Source organism: Micromonas commoda, chromosome 8, assembly GCF_000090985.2.
Source record: "Micromonas commoda chromosome 8, complete sequence".
Classification (NCBI taxonomy): Eukaryota; Viridiplantae; Chlorophyta; class Mamiellophyceae; order Mamiellales; family Mamiellaceae; genus Micromonas; species Micromonas commoda.
The window spans coordinates 165076-190642 of NC_013045.1; the positions used below are offsets into that span (position 1 = coordinate 165076).

A 25567-nucleotide genomic window follows, 5' to 3' on the forward strand; every position below is an offset into this window, starting at 1 on the left:
GGTTCATCACCGGGCACTGAAGCTCGCCGAGAGCCGGTGAAGTAATTTATAAATGGAAATTATCGATATCGTATGGGCAATCATCGTCAGATTCGCTGCCGATTTTGTCCTCCGCATCGGCACAGCCGAACAGTCAGAGAAACGCAGTGAAATCTCGCGATGTGTCATCTGCGTCGATCTTGCCCGCCGAAGCGACGCTGGTTGGTCTCTCACTTCCGATCGCGCAGTTCAGAACAATGGCTGCCCTCCTTCGCGCCTCCTCTCGCACCGTCTCCAAGGCTCTCGGCGACCAGACCCGCGGCTACAAGGTCGCGGTTCTCGGCGCCGCCGGCGGCATCGGCCAGCCCTGCGGCCTCCTCATGAAGATGGTGCGCGCCGCGATGTCCCTCCGTTTCACATCTCGCCGAAACCCTCAGGGGACCGATGGGCAATCCGCCCCGATCTGGCGGACCCGACGCTGACCGCCCTCCCTTTTCCCCCGCCGCAGAACCCCCTCGTGACCGAGCTCTCCCTGTACGATATCGCGGGCACCCCCGGCGTCGCCGCCGACGTCTCCCACGTCAACACCGGCGCCCAGGTCAAGGTACGAGCCCGATAATCCGACACGAAGCGGTTGGCCCTGCGCAAACAAGCCTCGGGTTGGCGCCGCCCGCCCGGGGTGACGAAACGCGCCCGCCGCGCGCGGGAGGTGGCGCGATGCACCCGCGACGCGACCCCGTCGCCTCGCACACGCATCGCGCGAGGCATCCACGCCGGCGCCCCGGCCACCGCACCCGATACCCCCGCGATCACCCCCCATCGATGACCCGCCCACCCCGGCGCACGTGACGACAAAACCAAAAAAATATCCCCTGACGAACGCCGTTTTCCCTCGCATCCCGTCGCAACTCAGGGTTACGCCGGCGACGCCGAGCTCGGCGCGGCGCTCAAGGACGCCGACGTGGTCATCATCCCCGCGGGCGTTCCCCGCAAGCCCGGCATGACCCGCGACGATCTCTTCAAGATCAACGCGGGCATCGTCGCGGGCCTCACCGAGGCGTGCGCCGCGCACTGCCCCAAAGCCATGATCAACATGATCTCCAACCCCGTCAACTCCACCGTGCCCATCGCCGCGGAGATTCTCAAGAAGAAGGGCGTGTACGACCCCAAGAAGCTCTTCGGCGTCACCACCCTCGACGTCGTCCGCGCCAAGACCTTCTACGCCGAGAAGAACGGTCTGGAGACGGCCAAGGTTGACGTCCCCGTGGTTGGCGGTCACGCGGGCATCACCATCCTCCCGCTCCTCTCGCAGGCGACGCCCGCGGTGGCGATGACCGACGACGTCATCGACGCGCTCACCAAGCGCACCCAGGACGGAGGTACCGAGGTCGTCGCCGCCAAGGCTGGCAAGGGCTCCGCGACTCTCTCCATGGCGTACGCCGGAGCGCTCTTCGCGGATGCGTGCCTTCGCGCTAAAAACGGCGAGGCCAACGTGGTGGAGTGCACCTACGTCGAGAGCACAGTCACCGAGGCGCCCTTCTTCGCGACCAAGGTGACGCTCGGCAAGGAGGGCGTGGAGAAGATCCACGGCCTCGGCGAGCTCTCCGCGTACGAGCAGAAGGGGCTCGACGCGATGATGCCCGAGCTCAAGGATTCCATCAACAAGGGTGTCGAGTTCGCCAAGAGCATGTAAACTGCCCGAGCGACGCTCACACTTACACATCAAGAACACGATCACGGTGGTTCACATATATATTATTTTGTCTGTCCTAATTTCCATACGAGCACACACCACGAACGAACGAACGCGCCGCGTCCGTCGTCCCCCTCGCGTCTTCCGCCTTGATCGAGCTGGCTACTGGCTAATGGCTAACGACAGTCCTCGGCGGCTCATCAACTCTCGCACCATTCGGGCCTCGTCTCTGGCACGCGATACACGAAGATCTTGTTGAACCCGCTCGTGTCCACCCCGCCCCCGCCCCCCCGGTCCCGCGTGCTCGCCACCGCCTTACACGTCTCCAGGTGTTCGTCCCAGTGCTCCTTCGGTAACCGAAACACGTACGTCACGACGCGAGAGCCCGGCGCCATCGAGCGCATCAACTTTTCGGACAGCTTGGCGTTGCCCTTGGGAAGGAGATACGCGAAACAGACCGTGGCGACGGCAAGGTCGTCCACCGCGCACGCGTTGCCGTGCCTGATCTCCACGAGGTGTTCCACGCCAGCCTCGGCGGCCTGAGGTGGGGATGAGATGGGGGTTCGGGGCGGGTGGGGTCGTCAAGAGGAGGACGTTCGTTCGCGTCGGGGGTGCCCACTCGGTTTGGTTTTTGGGGTGGGAAAACCAAACGGGGCGGGGACGACGATCGCGGAACGGTCGACGCGGGCGCGACGACGACGTGGCGCGTACCTTGGTCCTGGCCTTCTTCACCGCGTTCTCGTCGATCTCCACCCCGACCCCCCTCGCGCCCGCGTTCGCGGCGGCCGTCACCAGCACCCTGCCGTCGTTGCATCCCAGGTCGAACACGACGTCAGCGGCGGTGACGCCCGCCACGGCGAGCATCTCCTCCACCATCTTCTGGGGCGTGGCGCTGATGGGTCCGAGGTAATCGGGGTCGTCCTTGAATGACGCCATCGCACTCGCCATCGCACTCGCGCGACTGTCACGGTCGTGCGCTGCCGTCACTGGGCCGAGCAACAACACACGCCGGCCCCGGTTCTCCGGTGCCCTCGCTCGACCGGGCCCGCATAAATAAAAGCTGCCCGCATAACTTGGTAGACTACTGAATGAATAGTGACGACTGAAAGCGCATAACCCTTATCACAGTCTATGATAGCGCTAGCAGAGAGCTCTGATATTCACAATATCCCGCATAATATCCGAAAAGATCCTCCAGAAGGGTCGTCTCCCTTTCAAGGGACTTTCAAACTCAGCCCGCGCGGGTTCGAAAGACCCGATCAAATTTCAATGAAAACGTGTCTCTTATCTGCTTTGAAAGATCATCTCCGTATCCGCCTCTTCATCATCCCTGCGGCTCCACGTCGGATTCCACGTTTCGTTCGGCCCATTCGCGATTAAACAGGGCGGCTGGGGTTACGACGGTGCGGGCAGAATCGAATTTTGCGGATACCCTCCCATCAAAAATTCCAACTTTCGTCCCCAGCCGCGCTTTTCCCGCACGGTTCGGGCGTAAAGATCTGCGACGTAGACGGATATTTCACGGAAAAGCGCAATTTTCCGGTGAAAAAGCGCTCAAAAAGTGCCACCCCGCGCTATCGCCGGGCAGTTCGGCAGGCGCGCGCGCGTGAGTGGCGCGAGCGTGGCGCGCGGGAACCAAGGGAAGATGTCGGGGTCGCAGCCTCCCTGGCCTGGTTTCGGCCAGGTTCCGGGTGGGGTCAATCCGTGGCTCGGATTCGCGCCGGGACTAAACCCCGCGTCGGCCGGAGACGGGGCGTCGTTGGCGGTCGGGAATAATGCCGTGCCCGTACCCGGCGCCGGAGGGCCGCTGTCGGGCGGCGCGTTCGACTTCGCGCTCGATCGTGCGGCGGCACAGCGTGCTCTCGCCGCATCCGCATCCGCGGGCGGCGGCGCGGCGCCATCGTCCAAGGTTCGAAAGCCCTACACCATCACCAAGCAGCGCGAGCGGTGGACCGAGGAGGAGCACGAAGGCTTTCTCGAGGCGCTCAAGCTGCACGGCCGGGCGTGGAAGAAGATAGAGGAGCACATCGGCACGAAGAGCGCGGTGCAGATCCGGTCGCACGCGCAGAAGTTCTTCTCGAAGCTGCAACGCGAGGCGCAGAAGTCGGGAACGGTCGACCGCGCGGGGAACGGCGACGGACCGAGCGAGTCGGAAAGCACGGTGACTGTGATTCCTCCCGCTAGACCTAAGCGGAAACCGGCGCACCCGTATCCCCGGAAGGCGCCGGATCCGGGCGTTCATCCGACTCATTCCGGCGGCATCGCGAACGGCGCCGGCGCATCCATGAACGCACTCAAGGGTACCTTCGGCGGCGTGGCCAACGGCGGCGATTCCAACGTCGCCGCGGCCGCCGCCGCGGCGTTCATGATGGCCATGGGCAATGGAACCGCGGGCTTTGGCGCGGTGGATCCCGCCGCCGCCGCCGCCGCGTGGCCGACCGCCGCGTCCGGATTCCCATCCCCGCTCGGCGCACCGGGAAACCTCGGAAACGCACACGGCGGCGCACACGGCGCGCACGCGGGTAACCCCTACGCCAACGCGCTTCACTCGCAGATGCTCGCGCTCGCGCAGGTCAATCCAGCCGCTCTCGCGTTGCTCGGAGCGCGACCGCAGCAAACGCAGCAACAGCAACAGCAGCAGCAGCAGCAGCAGGCGGCCGCGGCGCAGGCGAACGCGGCGAGGGCGCAGCAGCAGTTCATGGCGGCGCTCGCGATGATCGGGGGCGGCGGCGGGGGCGGGGGCGCGCAACAACAGCCGCCGAGGGTACCTCCCGCGGCGGCTCCCGCTGCTCCCGCAGCTCGACAAACCCCCGGCCCCGCGCCCAACATCTTCTCCGCCATGCTCAACGCCGTCGCGGCGGGTAACACGGCCGCGGGGGCGCCGAACGCGGCCGCTCCGTCCCTCTCGGACACAGCGGCGTTTGCCAACTGGGCCGCGGCTATGGGCGCGGCTACCAACGGCAGCGCGGGCGGCTTGGCGGCTGCCAACGGGGCTGCCGAGGGCGAAGCCGGACCGAACACAGCTGTCGCCGGTGGAAACGCCGATCAGATGGCGGCCCTCGCGAACGTGATGATGTTCTTCCCCGGCATACCCGGCGGCGCGGGCGCGGGCGCGGGCGCGGGAGCGGGCGCGGCCGTCGCGCCGCCCGCCCCCGCCGCGGCGAATGGCTCGGGGGGCGGGCAACAGACGCATTCCGGCACCGGCACCGGCACCAACCAGACAGTGTCGGAGAACACCGGCAGGGACGACGCCACCACGAAGGAGAACCGCGCCGAGCGCAAGAGCGCGCTCGAGAAGCGGAAGCGCGGAGGGAGCGCGAGGGACGCGAGCGACAAGGGTGGCGACACGGCTGTCGGCGACGGCGGAAGGGAGGAGCCGAGGGGCAAGCGCGTCAATTCGGTCGTCGCCCCGGCGATCGCTTCGAAAGGCAACACGGCTGTCGACGAGGGACCGCACAAAACCTCCGGCAGCGGGGGCTCGGGTTCCGGCGGGGGTTCCGGCGGGGGTTCCGGCTCGAGCGCGCAGACGGGGCGGCGTGCGGCGCAGCAAGGGTTTGAGTCTTCGTCGCAACGCGAAAACAGCCCAAACTCGGAGAAGGGCCCAAACTCCGATAAGGGCTCCGATAAGGGCGACGCCGGCGTCGAGGCGTGAATCGATCACGCGACCGACCGACGCGGGCGACGCCACCGTCGTCGAGTGCGCGGCGACTGTACCATTCTTTCAGATTTTTTATCCCGCGGTGACGATTTCGCGGCGGCGGCGACTCTTTGTTGCCCGCCGCCCGTTGTACCATCAGGTGTTGCTCCTCCATCAAGATCGGAGTCGAGTTTTGCAGCGCGCAATCACCCACCGCCGCATTTATAGGATGGGCGTCAGGAGGAGGTAGGAAAGAAAACGGCTGAGGTACTTAGCAAACGCGCCCCCCGCCTCGCCCACGGCTCGTGAAACACACGGGCCGCGGGCTGTGCAGGCGAGATAGCGGGCGACCTCTGGCTGAATTAATAACGTAGGCAAAGAATCAACACCGTATCGTGAAGGATACTTTTGACGTCAACGTGAACAAACACACTCGCGCGTCGTCGCGCCCGATCAGAACCTGACCACCACGGCGTGCGTCCCCTCCCTCGGTCCGAGCGGGACGATCAGGTTCCCGTCGCTCGCTCGCCACTTCGCCCGCACCCTCGCGCCGTCAACCTCAACCTCGATGGGCTCGACGCTCGAGTAGCACACGAGGGCGCCGCAGCCGTACAGCGTAGTCTCGCCCACGACGCCCGCCCGGCCGCCCCCTTTGCCCCCTTTCCCCTTGGCGGCGCCCTCCTTCACCCCGTGCGCCAGTGTCAGCGAGCACGACTCCAACGCGCCGCCGCCGTTGAGCATCTGGTCCAGCGCCACGGGCGCCCACTTCACCCCGCCCGCGACGAGCACCTTGCACACCGTGTACACCTCCCACTCCTTGGGGCCCAGGAGTAGGTCCGGCATGCGCTGCCCGGGTTTGAGCAGCGAGAGCGATCGGGTCCTGTGCGCCTGGATCACGAACTCCTCGTTCGATCCGTCGGCGGTCCCGGTCACCATCCCTTCCACGTCCTCGGGCCGGACACTCGCCACGACGCTCGGCACGTCGCCTGCGTCGGAGTGCTGAAACACGAATATCCCCTTCCTTCGAGACCAAGCCGCGCCCTGAATGTTGAAACACCCCACCACGCCGCCGATCTCGTTCCTGTTCCACACCTTGAGCGACGACACCCCGTCGCGACAGGTGTCGGCGTACAGGCAGTCGCGCGTGGGTCGGCCCGGGAGCTTGGCCCTCAGAACTTTGCCGCTGGGAAACACCAGCTGACGAAGTAGGTTAAAATCGTGCTTACCGGGCGCGTCCGACACGTACACCGGGCAGCCGCCGACCGCCCTGGCCGCCGCGTGCAGCGGCCCGGCGTCCCCCAGGGAGTGGAACATGTCCCAGTCCGGCACCACCACCTCGCCCATGAACGTGGATATGTAAGCCACGTTGGCGAGGTGCACGGTGTGACTGGCGTTATTGGTTGGGTAAAAGTCGTCGCTCACCCGAGCCAGCGCGCTGTCGCCGAAATTGAATATGTTCTCCGTGGAGTGGCACATGCAGTTGATCAGGCCGTTCGTGGGGAAGTGCCGCTTGACGGACTTTTCGAGCGCGGCGTGGAGGTGCCTCGCGAGGTTCGGGCCCCCGCCCAGGCCCCGACCGAGGCCGCCCACCATCGCCTGCCCGTCAACCTTCACGCCGTCCACGCCCGCGTCGGCGAGGTACAGGTGAAGCTCCTCGTAAAACTCCGCGAGCTTCTCCGGGTCCGCCGTCCCGACGCCTCCCACGGAGATGGGATCCCACGCCTGCGACGGCTCGACGGAGAGCAAGCCCGGCGTGTGCCTCGGGAGCACCACCTTGGGCCGAAATCGACTCACGCCCCTCTCAAACGGGTGCAACCCGCCCCAGTATCCAAACAGCGCGTGCCAGCAGTACACGCTCTGCACCCCCAGCGCCTTGATCCGGGAGATGACGCGCCCGAACCCGTCCTCCCCCCCAACCACCATCCCGCCGTCCGCCGTCGGGGACTTGCGCTTGGTCCCCCGCCCCTTGACCCGCTTCACGCTCGGCGAATCGTCGGACGCGCGGCCGGCTTCGTCCTGAAACTTGACGTTTGCGTGAATGGCGCTCACCCTGTGGTTAAAGCACGACATGGTGCTGAACGCGCCGCGAATCACCGGCGAGAAGACCCAATCCACCAGAAACTTGGCCACGTTCCACGTCAACGAGTTGTACGCCACGGAGTGCAGCGCGTTCCAGTACGCGTACTCGAGGCCGCTCGCGAGCGCGCCCCCGGCCCACGCGAGCGCCCCGCCACCCGCGTCGCCCCTTCCAAACTCCACAACCTCCGTGACGTGTGGCTTGTCGATGAAATCCGGTTTCGTCCGCGGGTGATCTGAGATGTGATCGACCCTCTTCTTAAACTGCGGATCCGGCGCCACGCTCTGCCACCCGTCGTCGATGATGACGAACCGCGGGGGGATGCCGCCGTCGGTTAGCGAATTGACGCCAGCCTCCACGCCGGCGGGCGTCACCGCGTGGTAAAACGCGTCCCACGTGCACCAGCCGAAGACGTCAACCACCGGCGGCGCCACCTTTCGCGTTCGGAGCCTGAACGTTCCGTTCATCGCCTCGGACGCCACGGCCATCGCCGCCTCCACCGCTCGAAAGGGCGAGTCGGAGCACGCCAAGACGAGAGCGGCGTCGACTCCGTCGCACGTCTCCCGCTCGCAGTTGGACTCGGCGACGAGGGCGAGGACGCATCGTTTTGCGCCGTCACCCGGGGTGCCGTCACCCGGGGTGCCGTGGGGGGTGCCGTCGGTTTCGTCGTCGTCGTCGTCGTCGGTGTTGCGGCAGTCGTTGACGTGGCCGCTGAGCGTGCAACGGAAGCCGTCGGAGATTATCGGAACCGCGGCGACGTGCGCGCTTCCCCCGTTTAACTCGAAGAGGACGAACTGCGTCTCCGCGGGGATCCCCGCCTCGGTGGACGACGAGCTGTTCACGAGCGCGTCGCCGCCCGCGCCCCACGTCGGGGTCATCCACCACAGCTTGCAACGCGCGGCGGCGACGAACCGATCGCAACGCAAGCGGCGAGCGAGTCGAATCACGTGCCTGTCCCGCAAGATGCGCAGGTCGCTCTCCGGGTCGTCGTCCCACGCGGGGTGCGTGTTGCGAAACCCGAGGATCGCGGCGTCCACCGTCGTCTTGGGCGTATCCGGACCCGGATCCGTCGCGCCGTCGCATCCGTTATCGCCCACCACAGCGGAGGTTCCCCGCAGGGACACCGCCTGCGAGCACCCCTCCATGAACGCGTGACCCCCCACCGTGACACATCCGCCCTCCAGCGCGAGGGACAGCGACGACGTCGCGGCGTGAACGCCGTTGGCCGCGCGCGCGGTTCCTCTCTTTGGTCCCATCGGAATCCGATCCGATTCACCCCCGCCGCCTCGGGTCGTGGCGTGCCGTCCGCCGCGCCCTGTGATCTGGCGGAGGGTTAGATCAAGTCTGACTCGGATATTGCACGCACCAACTCCCCTGCTGCAGGGCGATGGACAACGACCACTCCTAACCACGCATTTTCGCGGGGCAATTAGCGGCAATTTTGCACAGCACCACAGGGAACTCAGTCACAAATAACTCCAAATTAGCGTGACGGCATCGGCAATTTTTTCCAACCACCGGTCTGCTGGTCCAAAAGTGTTAACGGGAGACCCGCGCGCCCAGCGTCGTCAGATCGCGACAGGATGGAGTTCGGTCGAAGGGCGCGCGCGGGTCGACGGGGCGACCCCGAACCCTCGGGGCCCGCGCGGTCCTCCGGGGACGGGCAGCTCGATTACCTCGACCCCGACCTCCTCGGCGGGGACTCGCCGGGCACCCCCGAGGACCGTTCGCCGCGCGCAAAGTCCAGGGGCGGGACCCCGCGGAAAGCCCAGGTGGGCTCCATCGCGGACGACTTCGACGAGGACACCGACGACGAGGGCGCCGCCCCGCCGAGTCGCGGGCTCGACGCCGCGGGAGGATGGGGCGACGAGGGCGGCGGCGGGGGAGGACGCGGCGGGCAGACGGGGCGACGACCCGACCCGCGCGGATCGACCCGAGGCGGATTCTTCGACGAGGACGAAAACGACGACGCACCGCCGCGGCTCGAGGGGCGGCGGCAGGCGACGGGCGCGATGTCCCCGCCGCCCCGGCAGCGCCCGGGTGGCATCGCCGCGGACTTCGACGACGAATCCCCGGCGCGACCCGCGCTCAGCGGCGTGTCCCGGCGCAAAGCCAGGGAGATGGAGGAGGACGATTCGTACATGATGGTGGACCAGTTCGCCGACCTCGCGGTGCGAGGAGGCGCGCGGGGTTCGCCGGACCCGTCCACTCGATCGGGAAGACGAATCGACCCCAACGGCGAGCCCAACCGCGGGCCCCACGATTGGGACGGGGGAGTCGAAACCGCCGTCGACGACATCGCGTCCATCCCGGACGCCGAGTTCGAACAAAACCAAAACCAACCCGGGCCCCAATCGGAGGTGGCGGACGTGCCCCGCGGGTACGTGAACCGTCGTTCGCGGTTCGTGATGCCGGACGACCTGGCGAAGGAGGCGCCCGAGAGGTTCGAACCCGCGCGCGAAGAGTACCGGCGAGAGGGCCGCGACGACTTGGACGATGAGATTGACCTGTCTCCTCTTTTAGCTCAGCTCTTGTCGCGGGAGGAGGCGTTTGCGGAGGATCCCGACGAGGTGTGGACCGCGGACTCGCTGTGGGCGGAGATTCGCGGTGTGTTGCAGGCCGAGGCGGACGAGAAGGCGCGGGCGGAGGAGGAACTGGAGAAGCTGGAGAGGGAACGAGAGAAGATTTGACGAGAGAAGGGCGCATGCTCGTCGCAGCGAAGAGACGCGTGTTGTGACGTGGACGTAATCTTAACCCTCATCACACGTACGTGGGCCATCTTAACTTGACGAACAACTCGACTCGCGCGAGGATTGGATGTGCCTGATGGCGAGGGTTGGGGAATCGGGGTGAGCGGCGATCGTGTCGAGTCGGTCGCGAGCCGGGGTTGAGATCAAACGGTACAGTAAGCTCCGCGGGTGTTTTTGTTTTGGGGCGACTGTAAACGGCGAGGCTATCATTCCGCCCGCCGTTCTGATGGACGCCCGATTCGTCTGCGCCACTCGCCCGAAGGCGCCGGTTCGTTTAACCTTTCCCGGAATACCACCTCGCTGCAAGGGAGCTCAGCCAGCGAGGCTCGGCCAATGGCGGTTCGGAAGAGAAAAAAAACCAAACGTTTGGAGGATGAAAATCCGAGCGTCGTACAATCCGCGGCGGACGTTCTTCGCGGACTCACCCGCATATATATAGTCACGAGAAGCGCGTCAATAACGTCAATGATCCGGCAGCGCGGTTCCGCGCTCGAGGTTAGCCTTGATCTCCCGCGTGTGCTCCCCGAACGCGCGCTCGATCTTCCGGTTGAAGTGCTCGTTCCGTTCGTTGATGTGCGTGACGTCGGCGTCGTCTCTGTGCGTTCTTCTGCGGGAAAAGTTTGCGCGCTTCTGCTTCTGCGCCTCGAGCTCCGCCGCCATGCGATCGATCTTATCCTGCGGCACGTCCGCCCCGGTGACGCCGTGCACGTACTCGTCCGCGTCCGCGTAGAACGCCGCGCCCATGGCTCGCTTGTCGCGCTCGTATTCGTCCATGTCGACCGTCACGTGAGCGGTTCGCTTTTCGTACGCGTTGTACAGGTTGTGCTTGCTGAACACCTCGCCGCCCTTCGCCGAATTAGACTTTTTCTTGTCCCAGCGCTTGTACAGCTCCTGCGCCTGCTCGATCGTCTGCGTGAGCTCGCGTTTTTTCGGGTCCATGCCGCGAATCTCCATGATCTCCTCGCGCCGCGCCTTCTTGCCCTCGTACGCCTTCTTCTTCTGTTCTCGCTCGAAATCCTCCGGAGCCTCTCTCCGCTTCTTCTCCTCGATAGCCTCGCGCTGGTTAGCCTTGCGCGCCTCGTTGAGCTTCAAACGCAGCTCGAACAGCCTGCGCTGCGCCGGATTGAGGGGCTTGTCGGGGGCGGGGGCGGCGTCGGACGCGTCCTCGCTCGCGTGGCCGCCGGTGGGATCGAAGGTGGTCGCCGCGCCAACCGCGGTGGGAGGCGCGTCGTTGACCCCGCCGCCGCCGCCGCCAGCCGTGTCCCCCCCTGTGTCCGGGCCCCTCGCGGGCTTCTCGAAGTGCGCGCTGGCCAGCGCCGCCATCCCGCTGCCCCTCACCGGCGGTTCGTCTCCCTTCTTATCGTACGACGACGACGATCCGTATCCCCGCCCGAACCTGGCCTTGTTCTCCTCCATCATCTCGCGAAGGCGTCGAGCCGAAGCCGCGTCCGGGTCTTCTTGGCCCGGCAGCATCGACTTGAGCGCCGCGGCCCTCTCCTCCTCCCGTTGCCTGCGCATGACCTCCTTGGCGGTGTCGGAGACTCCGTCGATGAGCTCCGCCGAGATCTCGCCGCAGTCCATGACGCGAACCTCCTTGGACGTCTTTCCCGATTTGCTGCCGTGCGATTCGATGCGTTGCACCACGTCCATGCCCTCCACGACCTGGCCGAAGACGACGTGCTTGCCGTCGAGCCAGTCGGTCTTTGCGGTGCAGATGAAGAACTGCGAGCCGTTGGTGTTGGGACCCGCGTTGGCCTGCGGGCGCGACGGAGGGGAGAGGACGCGGTCAGGGTCGGGGATCTCGTCGCGGTCATACAGGGATTAGGGTTCGGCACCGAGCGGCTGGTTGGAGAAAATCGCGCATCTTCACGCACCATGGAGAGGACGCCGGGGCCGGTGTGCCTGAGCCTGAAGTTCTCGTCCGCGAACTTCTCGCCGTAAATGGACTCGCCGCCCGTGCCGTCGCCGCGGGTGAAGTCACCCGCCTGGCACATGAAGTTCGGGATGACGCGGTGGAAGACGCTGCCCTTGTAGTGCAGCGGCTTGCCGGATCTCCCTTTGCCCATCTCCCCGGTGCACAGCGCCCTGAAGTTCTCGCAGGTTCGCGGCGCCACGTCGACGCGGAGCTCGAACGTGATGCGGCCGACGGGGGTACCGCCGACGCTCATGTCGAAGAAGCAACGCGGGAGGGGAGACATGAGCGTTAGTGTCCGGTCTCGCGCCTAAAATTTTGTGTCGACGAGGTGCCGCTTCGCGAGAGCATATCTCGACAAAATATCGGTATCTCTCGCCCGCACAAGCGAGACGCGCCTCGAGCGCAGCGACTTCGAGAGATGATCGCCGCCATGCACACGACGACCTCAATTCGCGCGACGATGACGGTCGTTCGCCGCGCGAGACCCACGGGGGTTACCGCGCGAGTAAGCGCGGGGAGGAGGGTGGCCACCACGGCGTTGCCAGTTGGCAAATCGCTCTCGGCCCGGACTCGTCCGAGGGCGGCGACGGTGGCCAGGGCGCAGGACGACGATAAGCCCCAGACGCGGGGCGGTGACGACGAACCCGACAGGGACGAGGACGGGCTCTACATCGGCACTTACTCCAACTTCTTCACCGACCCCGATCAGCTCAAGGGGGTCGTCATATTCTGCGCGTTTCTCGCATCGTTTCTGAGCCTGGGCAACATCGGAGCCGCGATCTTGCTCCCGATCCTGTACGATCAACCCATCAGCACGTGCATCCAGGGCATCCTCTTCGGATACTACTGTCCGGGACAGGACGGGCCCATCTAAGCGTCGAGGCGTCTGGCCGGAGTAGCTAGTTAGTAGGGCGAGTTTGCTGTAACACTTAAGAACCATGTGACTGTTGTTTCTTCTTCGACGAGAGCCACTCTCACCCCTGCTGCTGCTTATCCTCCTGCAGAACCGCCATGATCGCCCTCGATATCCCCGACTGCACCGCCGGCGCGCTCGCGTACGCCAGCAGCGGCTGCCGCATCGCGGGAAACTTACCCAACATCTCGCCCAGCGCCGACGGCGGCAGCTCGCACAGCAGCGGAAACGACCGCGGCGCCGATCGCTTGGCGCATCGAGCGAACCCCTCCCAAATCTTCGGATCCATCCTCCACACCTGCCGCCTCGCGAGCGTCCTCAACAGCCCGAGCGTGAACTCCCGCAGCGTGGGCGCCGCCGTCTCCGCCTGTATCACCGTGCGCATGAAGAGCAGCGGCAGCGGCGTAAACTCGACCATCTTCTGCAGCGCCGCGGCGAGCGCCTCTGCGGGAAACACATCCGGTCGTTCGAAACAGGCGCCGCACGCGTCGATGATTCGTTTCAGCGGCACGCCGTCCCTCGCGGGGTCCACGTCGTGCAGGGCGACGATGATCTCCGGCGCGGTGAGTGGCTTGGGCGGGATCGACGCGGTGAGCCTGTCCAAAGCGGCGGAGAAGATCTCGGGGGCGGAGCCAACCAGCCGCGGCATCAGCGCCTTGACGCGTTTGGCGTCGAACGATCCGAGCAGGGGGACGAGGTAGGTGACGTCGTCGCCGTTCGCGGCCGCGAGCTTCTCCACGGCCGCGATGAGCGCGGCGGGAGCCTGCTTCGGCGGCGGGGGCTTGGCCTCCTCGCCGGCTTCCAGCGCCGCCGCCGCCAGCGCCTGCGCCTCAGCCTCGGAATACTCCGACGTGTCCGCCAGCACCTCCACCGCCCTGCGCACCAGCGTCTCGGCGCCGCGCGGGGGCTGCGCGATGGCGGCGACCAGCGCGTCGCACGCGGGACCCACGTGCCTGACGAGCGAGTCGAACGCCACGCCCTCGACCACGGCGGGGCGCAAAATCTCCGGCAATTTCGCGTAAAAGTCAAACAGCCGGGGCAGGAGCGAGTTGTTGCGGTTGCACAGCGCGCAGAAGAGCGCGACGTGCCTCGCGGTGGCGCGCACGGCGTCGCCCACCGCCACCGACGTCATCCTCTCCCGCGCCGCCGCCTCCTCCGCCGCCGCCGCCTCCTCCTTCTTCCGCGCGTCCTCCTCGGTGACCGACGAGCTAGCGGGTCCGTCTTCGTCGCCGGGCTTGTACGCGCGACCCTCGGCTTCCGCCTTGAGCTTCGCAGCCTTGATCGCCCGTTCCTTTTCCGCCTTTACCTTTTTCTCCTTGGCGCGTGCGAGCGATTCGCTCGCCTTCTCCGCCAGTCGCGTGGCCTCCTCCAGCGCTCTTTTACCCTCGGCGCTCGCCTCGTCGAGGTGATGCAGCGCGAAAGCCTCGATGCCCGTCGCCAAGGTTTTGACGCCGTGGAGTCTCTGCGACACCAACCGAACCGCGCGCGTTCGCACGTCCTCGTTCGGCGAAACCGCGCACTCCAGCGCGATCTCCAGGCACTGCGCGCGAACCACGGGTCGGCGTTCGATGAGACATCGGACCGTCTCGAGCGCCACGGAGAGCGACTCCGGAGATTTCGGCAGCGGCGTCCCGGCCCACGAAAACGTCTCGCCGTCCGCCGACGCGCCAAAGCCCCACGCGTCCACGTCAGTATCCACGTCAGCGTCCACGTCCATGGCGTCGTCTCCCTCGCGCTTGATTTCTTTCCGCGCTGGTCCCTGCGGCGGGAGCGCGCACGTCGCCCTCAGCAGCGCAATCGCCGGGGGCGGAATCGCGGGCGCGTCGAGTAAAAGCCTCGTGAAGTGCTCCCTGCGAGCCGGGGTCTGGGAGTCGATGAGTCCCACCGCGAGGGTCATCAGCGTCCTCGCGTACGGACCCACGCGATGGATAGAAGTCTTGGACGCCTTATCCTTGGCGGACGACGACTCGGCTTCCTTCTCGCCCCCGTCGGATGTCGTCCCCATCAGGCCCAGGGTCTGGTTGACGAAGATCGCGCCCAACAGCCGGGTGGCGGCAAAGGCGGCGCCGCGGTCGGGCAGCGCCGAGACGAGGTACTCCAGGATACCCGCGGAGGGCGTCTGCGCACCCGCGATGAGCGCCGCGGACGACGCCGTCTCCGCGAGCGCCCCGCCGCCGCCGCCGTGGTGCAACGCCGCGCCGCCCACGGCGCCCGCCGCGTCCGGTCCCTCCGCGGACGCGGCGGCGGCGACGGCGGCGCAGGCGAGCCGGGTCAGCAAGACGTTCTGCAGCCGCAAGCCGCCCATCCTCGCGACGGGTCCGCCGGGGTCCGCCGCCTGCACGATTCGGGTCAACGCGCCCTTGCCGTGGTGCCGCACCTGCTCCGCCGTCAACGCGGCGCACTTGGTCTCGCCGAGGTCCGCCGCCTTGGATCCCTTCTTCCCCTTGGATCCCTTCTTAGAGCCCGACCTTCCTCGGTCCGCCTCCTCCGCCGCCAGCTGTGCGTTCTCCATCTCCGCGTCGCCTTCGTCGTCCGCGACGAGATGCGCGAGGTCGCCGTCGCTGTCCCCGGCGCCCATCATGAGCCTCTCCTTGTCCGTCAACGCGCGCGGCGCCCTAGTAGCGCCGTGATCGCCGCGTTCGTGCGCCGCCATCGCGTCGAGCACGAAAGTCTCGACGCCCCGCCCCGCGCCCGCCTCGACGTCGATCATCGTCCGCCTGTTCACCGAATCGGTGTTCGCGAGCTGCGACAGGACCACGTCCGCGAGGACGTCGGGGGCGAGCTGCGTGACGAACGCGCGGAGCATCGCGCGGTCGTTCTCCGCGAGAGTGCCGATCGTGCTGAGCACCTGACGCATCAAATCGGGCGGCGTCGCCGTCTCGATCTCGATCTCGTCGGGCGCCAGTTCGAAACCTCGTCCCGTCCCGCCGGCGCCGACGCGCTGACGCTTGACCCTCTCCTGCTCGGCGCGCTCCTCGCGCTCCTTGCGCTTCTGCGCCGCGCGCTCCTCCTGCCGTCGCCACGTCTCCACCTCCTCCGTCGCGCCGAGCTCCTGAAGCGCGGTGACGAGCTCAGACTTGTACTCTGCGATTTCGTTTCGCTCGCCGCTCGATTTCAGCGCGTTCAACAGCGTCGATCGAAGCTCCTTGGCCATGGACGCGGTGGCGGCGCTCTTGGCGTCCCCCGCGTCCCCCGCCACGTTCGCCGCCGCGAGTTCCAGCAGCGCCGGCAGCGCGAAATCGGTGTATATGGGCAGCTTGCCCATCACCGACGTGGCGGCGCCGATCATGACCAGCGTCACCGTCCCCGCCTGCGCGGCGCACGTCTCCGGTTTGAGGCACTCGAGCAGGACGCCCATGAGGTCGTCCGCCTCGGTGGCGAGGGCGTCGAGCGAGACGGTGGCGTGGCCGTCGCGCACGATCCCCGCGCCCCACTCGCGGCCGTGGAAGAGCACGACGGCGAGCTCGAGGAATTTGACAGCCTGCATCCGCACCCCGTCGTTGACGCGATCGGCGAGCACCAGCCTCCGGACGTCGTCCTTCAGCGCCTTAGCGGCGGTCCACATGTCGGTGACTTCCTTGGGCACCCGGGGACCCTCGCCCTTCGTCGCCGCCTCGATGAGCGCCTCGCGGAACACCGGGCCGGAGGCTTTCGCGGCCTGTTTCACCACCGCGGGGGCGGCATCCTTGAGCAACGCCCGGAGCGTCGCGATGCACCTCGCGAGGTGCTGCGGATTCCCCGTCGCGATCTCTTCGCACAGGCTCACCAGCGTCTTGCGCACGGCCACCGCCGGATCCACCTGGAGCTCCAACAAGGGCTCGAGGAACTCGCCGAGCAGCGACGGGTCCTTGCGGATCACGAGCTCGGCGAGCTGCTTCAGGTGAGTGGACTTCGCGGCCGCATCGGTGGACAGCTTCGCGCCGTTGAGCAGCTCCACAGCCTGGTCCCTGGCCCACGTGCTCTCGCCGCCCGATTGGCCGCTGCCGGACGCGGCGCCGGAGCGTGAAGCGCCGGGCATCGCGGCTCGGATCTCGTCGGCCCTCCGCGCCCCTCTCTCTGCAGCGCCCGTTTATTAGGGTAATCGTCGGGCATAACAAACACTGCTTCGATACCAGCGTACCCGCGTGGCCGAAACACCAATTCGAATTTCGAGGTTTGAACGAGGAAACGACAGAGGTCATCACGCTGCCACACGCACGGACCCAGGGAGATCTCCGTCTCTTCGTCCGAGGAATACGATGGGCGCGGACTCCGCCGCGGCGCGCCCCGACGAGGGCGGCGCCACCGCGGCGCGCATCGCGGCCGACAAAAAGGTCGCCAGCCAGCTCGCATCCGCGGGCGCGCCGAAGGGCCCCGCCAGGTCGGACGTGACCGATCCCGCAGAAGAGATCGCGGGGACGCGCGCCCCCGAGGCTGACGCCGTCGTATCCAAGCCCACCGCCGATGCGCCCGCGTCGCCGGATGACCCCATGGACGTCGACGGCGACGCGCCATCCGCTAAGAAGGCGCCCAAGCCGGGCAAGCTCAAGGGTTCCAAGGGCAGGTCCAAGATGCAGGCGAAGAGGGGCGGAGACTCGGGGGACGACGAGGACGCCGACGACTCGGGCGCGGACATGGACGCCGAGGACAACGCGCCCGATCCCGACGACGTCGAGGACGCCGCCGACCCGGCGGACGGCGACCAGCCCAAGCCCAAGCAGACGCGCAAGGTCATCGGCGACGGATTCGTCCACTACGCCGCCGACGTCTACGTGCAATCCTCCGCGCGCCCCGGCACCGGGCACATCGACCTCACCTTCCAGCTCTACGACGCCGAGGGGGAGTACTACCCCTTCAAAAACTGCGACGCCACCGGTCACTACCACCCGGTGAAGGACGCCCCGTTGCTCAGGTCCAAGATCGCGGTTCAGCGGTACCTGGAGAGGGACGGGATGACACCGGAAGACGCCGAGAGGTTCGCCGCGGAGTTTCAAGCTCGAGAGTTTGTCGAATCCATCCCGATCGAGGTCGTGCCCCGCGAGGCTCCGCCGAGGCGTAAAGCCGCCGCTAACGCCGCTAAATACAAGGACGTGTCCTCCGACGACGACATGAGCGACCTGATGGAGGCTGGCGAGACCGCGCCGCTCAAACCGGGCGACGACGGGTACGAGTCGGAGGAGGACGAGGACAAGATTGAGAAGATTTTGCTCGCGCTCGAGCCGGGCGATATCGACGCGGCCGAGCTCGAGGAGCTCGGAAGCGACGACGCCAAGGCGTTCGCGAAGCTCGTGCTCGAGGGGAAGTGGGCGCCGCCCACGCCGAAGAAGAAGAAGCCCGTCAAACCCAAGCCGAAGAAGCAGAAGCGGGGCAAAAAGGCGGAACCCGAGGAGGAGGAGGAGGAGGCGCCGCTGCCGCCCCTCCTGTACTGCGTGAAGTGGGAGGGGTGCTCGCACAGGCGCCGATCGTGGGAGACCGAGGGCGGCGTCGTGGATGCCAAGGGCAAGTACAAGCTCAACAACTTCCAGCGCCAGTACCGCGTCGATCCGGATTCGTGTCAAGAAGGGTTCCACCCCGACTATTTGCTCATAGACCGAATCATCGACGAGCGAGAGGCGGATGACGACGACGAAGACGCCGACGATTCCCCGCACTCGAAACGCTCCGACGAATCCGCGTCAGCAGAGAAGGCGGAGTACCTCGTCAAGTGGCGCGGTCTGAACTACTCCGACGCCACGTGGGAAGCGGCCGATTGGCTCAAATCCGACGTCGACGCGAAGGAGATTTCTCGCTTTCGTCTTCGCAACTCCGTCAAGGACAAACGAAAGGTTCACGCCGCCGCCGCGGAGCGCGCAAAGTCCGGCGGGAAACCCCCGGCGAAACCCAAGCCCCCCGCGTTCAAGAACGGCATGACCCTCCGGGACTACCAGGTGACCTCCTTCGAGTGGATGATCGGCAACTACCGCCGGCGCACCAACGTCATCCTGGGCGACGAGATGGGCCTCGGTAAGACGGCGCAGTGCATCTCAGTCATGGAGCACGTCCGGACCGAGCAGTTACGCGCGCCTCGGCCTTTCTTAGTCATCGCGCCGTTGACCACCTTGGGACACTGGAAGCGCGAGATCGAGAAGTGGACGGACATGAACGTCGTTCTCATGGACGGCAACGCGAAGGATCGCGAGATCATCGAGTCGACCGAGTTTTGGTTCCCCGGAAAGGCACCCGGAAAGGGCCCGGCGAAGTTCGACGTCCTTCTGGTATCCTTCGAGACCGCACGCAGGCTCACGGAGCTCATCGCGTCGTTCGAGTGGGCCGCGTGCGTCTGCGACGAGGCTCACAAGCTCAAGGATGTCAACTCGCTCACCACCAAAGCCGTCATGGAGATTGGCTACGACTGGCTTTTACTGCTCACGGGAACGCCGATTCAAAACAACGTCAAGGAACTCTTCGGCATCATGCACGTCCTCGACCCGGAGAAGTACCCGAGCTGGGAGCACTTTCAGGAGAGCATGCTCGACGGCGGCGGCAGGGAGGTGGACGCCGAGCAGGTCATGCGACTGCGTGAGGTGCTCAAGCCCCGCATGCTCCGCCGCATGAAGGAGGACGTCGAGAAGATTCCGGCCAAGGAGGAGATTGTCGTCTGGGTCGAGCTCACCCCGGAGCAGCGCGCGTACTACCGCATGATCTACGAGAAGCAGGTGCACGTGCTGATGGATGGGAACAAGAGCAAGAACGTGCCGCAGCTTCGTAACCTGTGCATGGAACTTCGGAAGGTTTGCAACCACCCGTTTTTGTGCGACGGGATGGAGGAGGATTTCGCAAACAAGAAGAAGCGCGCCGTCGAGCTCGCCGCGGAGAAGGCTGCGAAGGAAGCGGTCGAGAAGGGACTCGAACCCCCGGCCGCACCGGCGCCCCCACAGCCGCTGGACATGATCACGCAGTCCAGCGGTAAGATGATGCTCCTGAACAAGCTCCTCCCGAAGCTCAAGGCTGAGGGGCACAAGGTTCTCATCTTCTCGCAATTTGCCATCGTCCTCAACATCCTCAGCGACTACCTCGACCTCATGGGATACGAACACGAGCGTTTGGACGGCAGCACGTCGCAGGCTGATCGACAGGCTGGAATCGATCGATTCAACACCCCGGGCAAGGGCTTCGTGTACCTCCTGTCGACCAGAGCGGGTGGCATGGGTATCACGCTCACCGCCGCAGACACCGCCATAATCTACGACTCCGATTGGAACCCTCAGAACGACCTGCAGGCCATGGCGCGCTGTCACCGCATCGGCCAGACGAAGGAGGTCAAGGTGTACCGCCTCGTCACCAAGGCGACGTACGAGCAGTCGCTCTTCGAGACGTCCTCGAAGAAGTACGGCCTGGACGAGGCTGTGCTGGGCGGCGGCGAGGGCGGCTTCGGCGCCGGCAAGGCGAAGGAGGACGCCAAGAAGATCAACGAGCTTCTCAAGTACGGCGTCCACGGCGCCTTGCGCGACGCGTCCGGCGAGGAAGCGAGAGCCTTCGCGGAGGAGGACATCGACTCCATCCTTCACAACCGCGCGGAGCATCGGGCCATCGGGTCTCGCGCCGGTAACACCTTCAGCACCGCCACCTTCAATGTCGGCGACGCCAAGAACATCGACGTCGAGAGCGAGAAATTCTGGGAGGAGATGCTCCCGGAGGCGGTCAAGCGCCGCGAGGAGGAGGCGGCGAACGACGCCGCGTGGGGCGTCGACGCCAGGTTCCGCGTCCAGGGCCCGCGCAAACGCGCCAAGATTGGCATGTACAAGGAGGGAGCGCGCGGCATCGGCTTTGGCGCCTTCCGTCGCGGCGAAAAAAGCGGCGACTCGGAGAATGACTACTCGTCTTCCGAGAGCGAGGACGACCGCGAGACGCGCGCCGCGAAGCGCCGGACCAAACGCGCCAAGGTGGAGAGCGAGCGCCGCGACGGCTGGGTCGACAGGGAGATCAAGGCGATCGAAGAGGCGCTCTTCACGTTTGGCCCCGGCAGGAACAACGACTGCGTCAGAGCCGTCAAAGAGGCTCGCCAGTCGGGCTCGCTCGAGGACAACAGGACCTTCTCCGAGTGCAAATCCGTGGCGCTGGCGCTGCTCGACATGGTGGACGGCGTGGGTAAGATTTGCAAGGAGTCCCAGGAAGCCAAGTCAGAGGCGGAGGACGGCAGAAAGGGCGGCAAGGTTGAGCGATGCGCCGTGTGCGCGTCGTCCAAGAAGGGCAGGTGCGGCACCGAGACCGCCCCCAAGTCGTGCCTCAACCTCTCCGACGAGCTCCGCGCGCGCATGAACGCCGCGGACGAGGACGCCGACACGGCCGTCCCGGTGGGGATGACCCGCGCCACATGGGACGCCGTCATCGCGTGCTGCGAAGGGGTGCTCAACTCGCACGAAGATTCGCTCCCGCCAGCCGCGTTTTCGTCCCTCGGCCGACCTTGCGTGTACAAGCGCATGTCGAGCGGATGGGCGAGGGGAACGAAGGCGATCAAGGAGCGAAACGCGCTCGCGGGGACGATCGAGGCGCCGGAGTACGCGCCCGCGCCCGGTTCTTTCGATGAGACGGACGGCCCGGAGCCGCCGCCGGAGAAGGATGAGTTTGAATTCTCCGAGATGATGAAGCCAACCTCGGGGGGTTGGTCCCGGTGGTGGGGCAAGGAGTGCGACGCCGCGTTGCTCCGCGGCTCCCTCCGCTACGGCTTCTCCCCTTGGTCGCAAGCCGATCTCGAGGCCCAGTTCGAGTGCATCCTCAAGGATAAGACCCTCTGGTTCGCGATGAACGACGTCGTCGCGCCCGACGAGGACGAGGATAAAAAGGCGGACGCCGAGCACTCGAAACGCGTCAAGGCTGCGAACGCCGTCCACGAGGAGGCTAAGAAGGCGCTCAACGACGAAAACGACAAGGAGACGCACGAGGCTAAGCTCAAGGAACGCAGGGAGATGCTCGAGGAGGCGAATAAAATCGCGGACGAGGGCCCGAAACGCATGCCCGGTCGCGACACTCTGAAACGACGCATCCTCGGTTTGCTCAAGAACCTCATCGACCCGCCCGCGAAGAAGGAACTCAAAATCAAGCTCGTCAAGGAGCCCAAGCCCAAGAAGCCCACCAAGGCTGAGCTCGCGGAGATTCGCAAGGCTGAGCGGCTGGCGCGCGACCAGGAGAACGCGCAAAAGTTCAAGGATTCCCTCACCGGCGGCGGCAACCTCAAGGTTGCGTTTAAGATTCCTAAAAAAGAAACCGCCGCCGCCGACGCCGTCAACGACGAAGCCGCCGCCGCCGCCGCCGCCGCCGTCAACGACGAAGCCACCCAAAGCCACCCGAAGCCCAAACAGGACCAGGGAAACGGGGAGGCCCCCGCGGAGATATCACGACATACTTCTCCCGCCGCGGGGGCGACGACGAACGATGAGGGCGCCGCGCCAGCCGAGAATGTCGACGAACCAAAAATCGTCGACGCGTTCGGGGCTCTCATGACGTCCAAGAAGGGGAAGATGCCGAAGAAGGAGCGCGAGCCGAAGAAGGAGCGCGAGCCGAAGAAGGAGCGCGAGCCGAAGAAGGAGCGCGAGCGAAAGAAGGAGAAGATGCCGAAGGAGAAGCGGGCCGTCGCCGATGGCGAGAATGGGGACGACGCCGTCAAGCCGAAGAAGAGGCGCAAAAAGAAGGACGCGGTCGTCGTCGCCGCCGCGGGCGAAGTCGACGACGCGGGCGCGGAGAAGATCCCCGCCGCGGCCGCCGCAGCCCCCGACCCCGACCCTAAGCCCGAGGCAGAGGTCGAGCTCGGAATCGGCGTCGTGGCGCCCCCTCGAGACCCATCCCCCGCCGTCGAGCGCGCAGCCGTGCCCGCGCCGGCTGTCGTTAAACCGCTCGACTTTGGCATCTCCGAAGACGACGATCCGCTCACCTCGTGCGTGCTCACCTCGCTCAACGCCAACGCCAACGGCAACGTCAACGGCGGGGTCAGGACTCCCGCGGGCGCGGCCAAGCCTCAGGGCTCTTCGTTTCTCACGCCGGGGTCGTCGACCGGGATGGTTCGTTTCGGCAAGGCGGGGGGTTTCAAAAAGTCGGGCGTCGGCGGCGTCAAGAGCGGATTGGGCCCCGGACAGACGTCCTTGTTCGGGTTCTTCAAGACGCCCGCGCCGGCGGCGGACCAGGAGCGACCTCGGGCTGTCAACACGCCGACCACGGGCGACTTCATCGCCATGTGACGCCGCGTCCATTTGTGAATAACATCCAATCCAAGTTCTCACCTGAACCTGGCGGTGCCCACTCATCAAAACGATGACGTAGACACACTTCCCGATGCGCCCGTAGACTGTATCGGAGGACACTCTCGCGCACGACGGCGATGGCCCCGCAGGACGAGCCGCTTCCCTTCACGAGGGATGCGTGCCTCCGCGCGCTCGGACTCGACCCGTCCACCCGCCACGACGCCTCGTCCATCGACCGCGCCTATCGCCGTAAGCTTTTCACCAACCACCCGGATACTTCCGGCGTCGCTGGCAGCCCCGAGAGCCTCAATCGCGTCATCCACGCGCGAAACATGCTCTCGTCCGGTTCATTCGGATCACGCGGCGGGGGAGGTCGGTATGCGCCGTCGTCGGACGGGTACACCCCCATGAGCGACGCGTACTCGCGCGAAGAGTTCTACCGCTGGCGAGAACGCAGATGGGGCGGAGACAAGGACCCGATTGGTTTGTGGAGGTTCCGCACGCTGGGGTTTCGGTCGTTCGCGGGAAACGTGCGCTTGGGATTGGGCGCCGCGTTCATGGCCACCGCGTGCACGCTGGCGTGGGCGAGGCACACCGAGAAGAGACGGAAAAAGGAGCGGTCCCCGAGGCTGAGAGCGGCGATGGGGCTGCGAGCCGAAGACTGAGCGAGCGGCGTATCATAATAGGTCGATGTTGTATTAATAGTAGCGGTCCGAGCGCGGCGAACGCGATCACTGCGCCGCCGCGGCAGCCTTGGCGGCCTTCTCCGCCGCCTTGGCCGCCTTCTTCTCCGCAATCTGCTTCTCCTTGGCGATGCGTTTGAGCTCGCTTTTCGACAGCGGCTGGTCGCCCCCCGCCGCCGCCGCGCCGGCGTCGTCACCCTCATTCCCCTCGCCGCCGGCGACCGCGGGAACCGGAGCGTTGCTCGCCACGAGGTTCTCGCCGCCCTGGAACGACACCGGGCCCTCCGAGGGAGCCGGGGCGTCTCCGACGAGCTCGCCGAACATCGAGTCGAAATCGCGGGGCGCCGTGCTGAAGAACTGGTCGACGACGGCGTCCGAGACCTTCGCCCGGGCCTCCTGGTGCGCGACGATCATGGGCGTGAGACACTCCACGAGTTCCTTCTTGATCTCGCCGCTCAGCATGGCGCCGCTGCCGTACGCCTCGCCGATCGTCCTCAGCTTGTCGTCGTCGTCCATGAAGAAATTGAGCCACTTCCAGCTGATGTCCACCTCCAAGTCGCCGCCCTTCTCCCTGTGCTCCTCGACCGTGAGCCGCCCGCCGCTGAACGCGTACTTGTTCACCTTGTCCTTGATCTGCTTCGGGGTGTCCGTGACGTAGATGGCGGACGTGGGATCGGACGCGGACATCTTTCCGCTCTCGCCCTTCAGCGCGGGGAAGAATCGAGACTCGATGAGAGCGGGCTTGTACCCGCCGATGCGGGGCGCGGCGTCGCGTGTCATGCGAAAGTACGGGTCCTGGTCGATGGCGCACGGGATGAGGCATCGAAGCGACTTCTTGTCGGTGCCGAAGAGGTGCGGGAAGCAGTCGGGGAACGCGGGCGCCGCCTGCGTGGGCGGGAAGCCGACTTGGCCGATGTTGGACTCGCCGGAGAAGCCGAAGATGCCGCGCGCCTGGTTGAACGTGACGCACTTGGCGATCTTCAGCACGTTGAGGTAGAACGGGGTGCACATATAGTTGACGTCGGAGAAGATGAACGTGCGCCTGGGGTCGAATCCGCACGCGATGATGTCCTTGGCGTTTTCCCGCGCCAGCCGCCTGGCGTCCTCGAGCTTCAGGGATTTCCACAGGAACTTCTCGTCGTCGGTGAGCTGGATGACGAGGGGCACCTTGAAAGCCTCCTGGAGCCACCTGGTGAAGTGGAAGGGGATGAGGTGGCCGAGGTGCAGGGCCTCGGACGACGGCCCGCGGCCGGTGTAGAGGTAAAATTTCTCCCCCTTCTCGTACGCGGTGACGATCTGGTCGAGCTCGCGATGGGCGAAGAACATGCCGCGGCGGAGGAAGGGATGCGCGCGGCAGCCCGTCACCTTTTCGATGCGGGCGATAAGCGCGTCGTCGATGGTGGAGCATCCAAACTCGTTGACGAGTTTGGCGTAGTCGATCTTGCCGTCGGCGCCTCCCGCGACGTCCCAAGGCGTGACGACCTGCTCGCCGCCGGCGTTCGCCGATTCCGATGGCTGATCGTCGCGGGTGCTCATGGAGGCGACGCCCGCGGCGACCTCGTCGACGGGGGCGGACATCTCGCTCCGGGAGCCTCCTACAGCGCTGACGAAGGTCCACGAGAACCTCGCCGTCGACTCGACTCGGCTGCTGGGCCCAGACGAACCCGCGCTCTGCGTGTGTCTTCGATCGACCCAGCGCTGCTGGCGCTATCCGAAACCGAAAAACC

The 25567-nt window shown here is 66.0% G+C and overlaps 12 protein-coding genes across 12 annotated transcripts; 6 read left to right on the forward strand and 6 right to left on the reverse strand.

The window, feature by feature from the left end:
* Window positions 1-224: 224 nt before the first annotated feature.
* MICPUN_96518 (nad-dependent malate dehydrogenase) lies at window positions 225-1779 on the forward strand. Its single transcript, XM_002507778.1, has 3 exons — window positions 225-368; window positions 488-583; window positions 893-1779. Exons 1-3 carry the CDS (start codon window positions 237-239, stop codon window positions 1670-1672), a joined length of 1008 nt encoding a protein of 335 aa, XP_002507824.1. The 5' UTR covers window positions 225-236; the 3' UTR covers window positions 1673-1779.
* Window positions 1709-2652, reverse strand: MICPUN_60511 (s-adenosylmethionine-dependent methyltransferase). The gene is made up of 2 exons (XM_002508064.1): window positions 2384-2652; window positions 1709-2211 (listed from the first exon to the last, which is right to left on the reverse strand). Exons 1-2 carry the CDS (start codon window positions 2618-2620, stop codon window positions 1873-1875), a joined length of 576 nt encoding a protein of 191 aa, XP_002508110.1. The 5' UTR covers window positions 2621-2652; the 3' UTR covers window positions 1709-1872.
* A 665-nt stretch (window positions 2653-3317) lies between these two features.
* Window positions 3318-5324, forward strand: MICPUN_105915 (predicted protein; the record flags this gene model as incomplete). The annotated part of the gene is made up of 1 exon (XM_002507779.1): window positions 3318-5324. The coding sequence occupies one exon, from the start codon at window positions 3318-3320 to the stop codon at window positions 5322-5324; it is 2007 nt and encodes a 668-aa protein (XP_002507825.1).
* Window positions 5325-5580: 256 nt separating this feature from the next.
* Window positions 5581-8642, reverse strand: MICPUN_60513 (glycoside hydrolase family 36 protein; the record flags this gene model as incomplete). Its single annotated transcript, XM_002508065.1, has 1 exon — window positions 5581-8642. One exon carries the CDS (start codon window positions 8640-8642, stop codon window positions 5763-5765), a length of 2880 nt encoding a protein of 959 aa, XP_002508111.1. The 3' UTR covers window positions 5581-5762.
* Window positions 8643-8969: 327 nt separating this feature from the next.
* On the forward strand, window positions 8970-10076 carry MICPUN_60514 (hypothetical protein; the record flags this gene model as incomplete). Its single annotated transcript, XM_002507780.1, has 1 exon — window positions 8970-10076. One exon carries the CDS (start codon window positions 8970-8972, stop codon window positions 10074-10076), a length of 1107 nt encoding a protein of 368 aa, XP_002507826.1.
* MICPUN_101764 (predicted protein) lies at window positions 9059-9685 on the reverse strand (the record flags this gene model as incomplete). Its single annotated transcript, XM_002508066.1, has 1 exon — window positions 9059-9685. The coding sequence occupies one exon, from the start codon at window positions 9683-9685 to the stop codon at window positions 9059-9061; it is 627 nt and encodes a 208-aa protein (XP_002508112.1).
* MICPUN_60515 (predicted protein) lies at window positions 9936-12334 on the reverse strand (the record flags this gene model as incomplete). Its single annotated transcript, XM_002508067.1, has 2 exons — window positions 9936-11891; window positions 12011-12334. 2 exons carry the CDS (start codon window positions 12332-12334, stop codon window positions 10599-10601), a joined length of 1617 nt encoding a protein of 538 aa, XP_002508113.1. The 3' UTR covers window positions 9936-10598.
* A 177-nt stretch (window positions 12335-12511) lies between these two features.
* Window positions 12512-12925, forward strand: MICPUN_60516 (predicted protein; the record flags this gene model as incomplete). The annotated part of the gene is made up of 1 exon (XM_002507781.1): window positions 12512-12925. The coding sequence occupies one exon, from the start codon at window positions 12512-12514 to the stop codon at window positions 12923-12925; it is 414 nt and encodes a 137-aa protein (XP_002507827.1).
* A 100-nt stretch (window positions 12926-13025) lies between these two features.
* Window positions 13026-16982, reverse strand: MICPUN_60517 (predicted protein; the record flags this gene model as incomplete). Its single annotated transcript, XM_002508068.1, has 1 exon — window positions 13026-16982. The coding sequence occupies one exon, from the start codon at window positions 16980-16982 to the stop codon at window positions 13026-13028; it is 3957 nt and encodes a 1318-aa protein (XP_002508114.1).
* A 220-nt stretch (window positions 16983-17202) lies between these two features.
* On the forward strand, window positions 17203-23154 carry MICPUN_60518 (SNF2 super family; the record flags this gene model as incomplete). Its single annotated transcript, XM_002507782.1, has 1 exon — window positions 17203-23154. The coding sequence occupies one exon, from the start codon at window positions 17203-17205 to the stop codon at window positions 23152-23154; it is 5952 nt and encodes a 1983-aa protein (XP_002507828.1).
* A 140-nt stretch (window positions 23155-23294) lies between these two features.
* MICPUN_60519 (predicted protein) lies at window positions 23295-23822 on the forward strand (the record flags this gene model as incomplete). The annotated part of the gene is made up of 1 exon (XM_002507783.1): window positions 23295-23822. One exon carries the CDS (start codon window positions 23295-23297, stop codon window positions 23820-23822), a length of 528 nt encoding a protein of 175 aa, XP_002507829.1.
* A 66-nt stretch (window positions 23823-23888) lies between these two features.
* Window positions 23889-25376, reverse strand: MICPUN_84056 (tRNA synthetase; the record flags this gene model as incomplete). Its single annotated transcript, XM_002508069.1, has 1 exon — window positions 23889-25376. One exon carries the CDS (start codon window positions 25374-25376, stop codon window positions 23889-23891), a length of 1488 nt encoding a protein of 495 aa, XP_002508115.1.
* Window positions 25377-25567: the final 191 nt, after the last annotated feature.

Coding starts and splice junctions, on each gene's coding strand:
- MICPUN_96518 (XM_002507778.1), top strand. CDS start 237: ATGGCTGCCCTCCTTCGCGCCTCCTCTCGCACCGTCTCCAAGGCTCTC. Junction 369..487: donor GCGGCCTCCTCATGAAGATG/GTGCGCGCCGCG, acceptor CCCCCGCCGCAG/AACCCCCTCGTGACCGAGCT. Junction 584..892: donor ACACCGGCGCCCAGGTCAAG/GTACGAGCCCGA, acceptor GTCGCAACTCAG/GGTTACGCCGGCGACGCCGA.
- MICPUN_60511 (XM_002508064.1), bottom strand. CDS start 2,620: ATGGCGAGTGCGATGGCGTCATTCAAGGACGACCCCGATTACCTCGGA. Junction 2,212..2,383: donor TGAAGAAGGCCAGGACCAAG/GTACGCGCCACG, acceptor TCCCCACCTCAG/GCCGCCGAGGCTGGCGTGGA.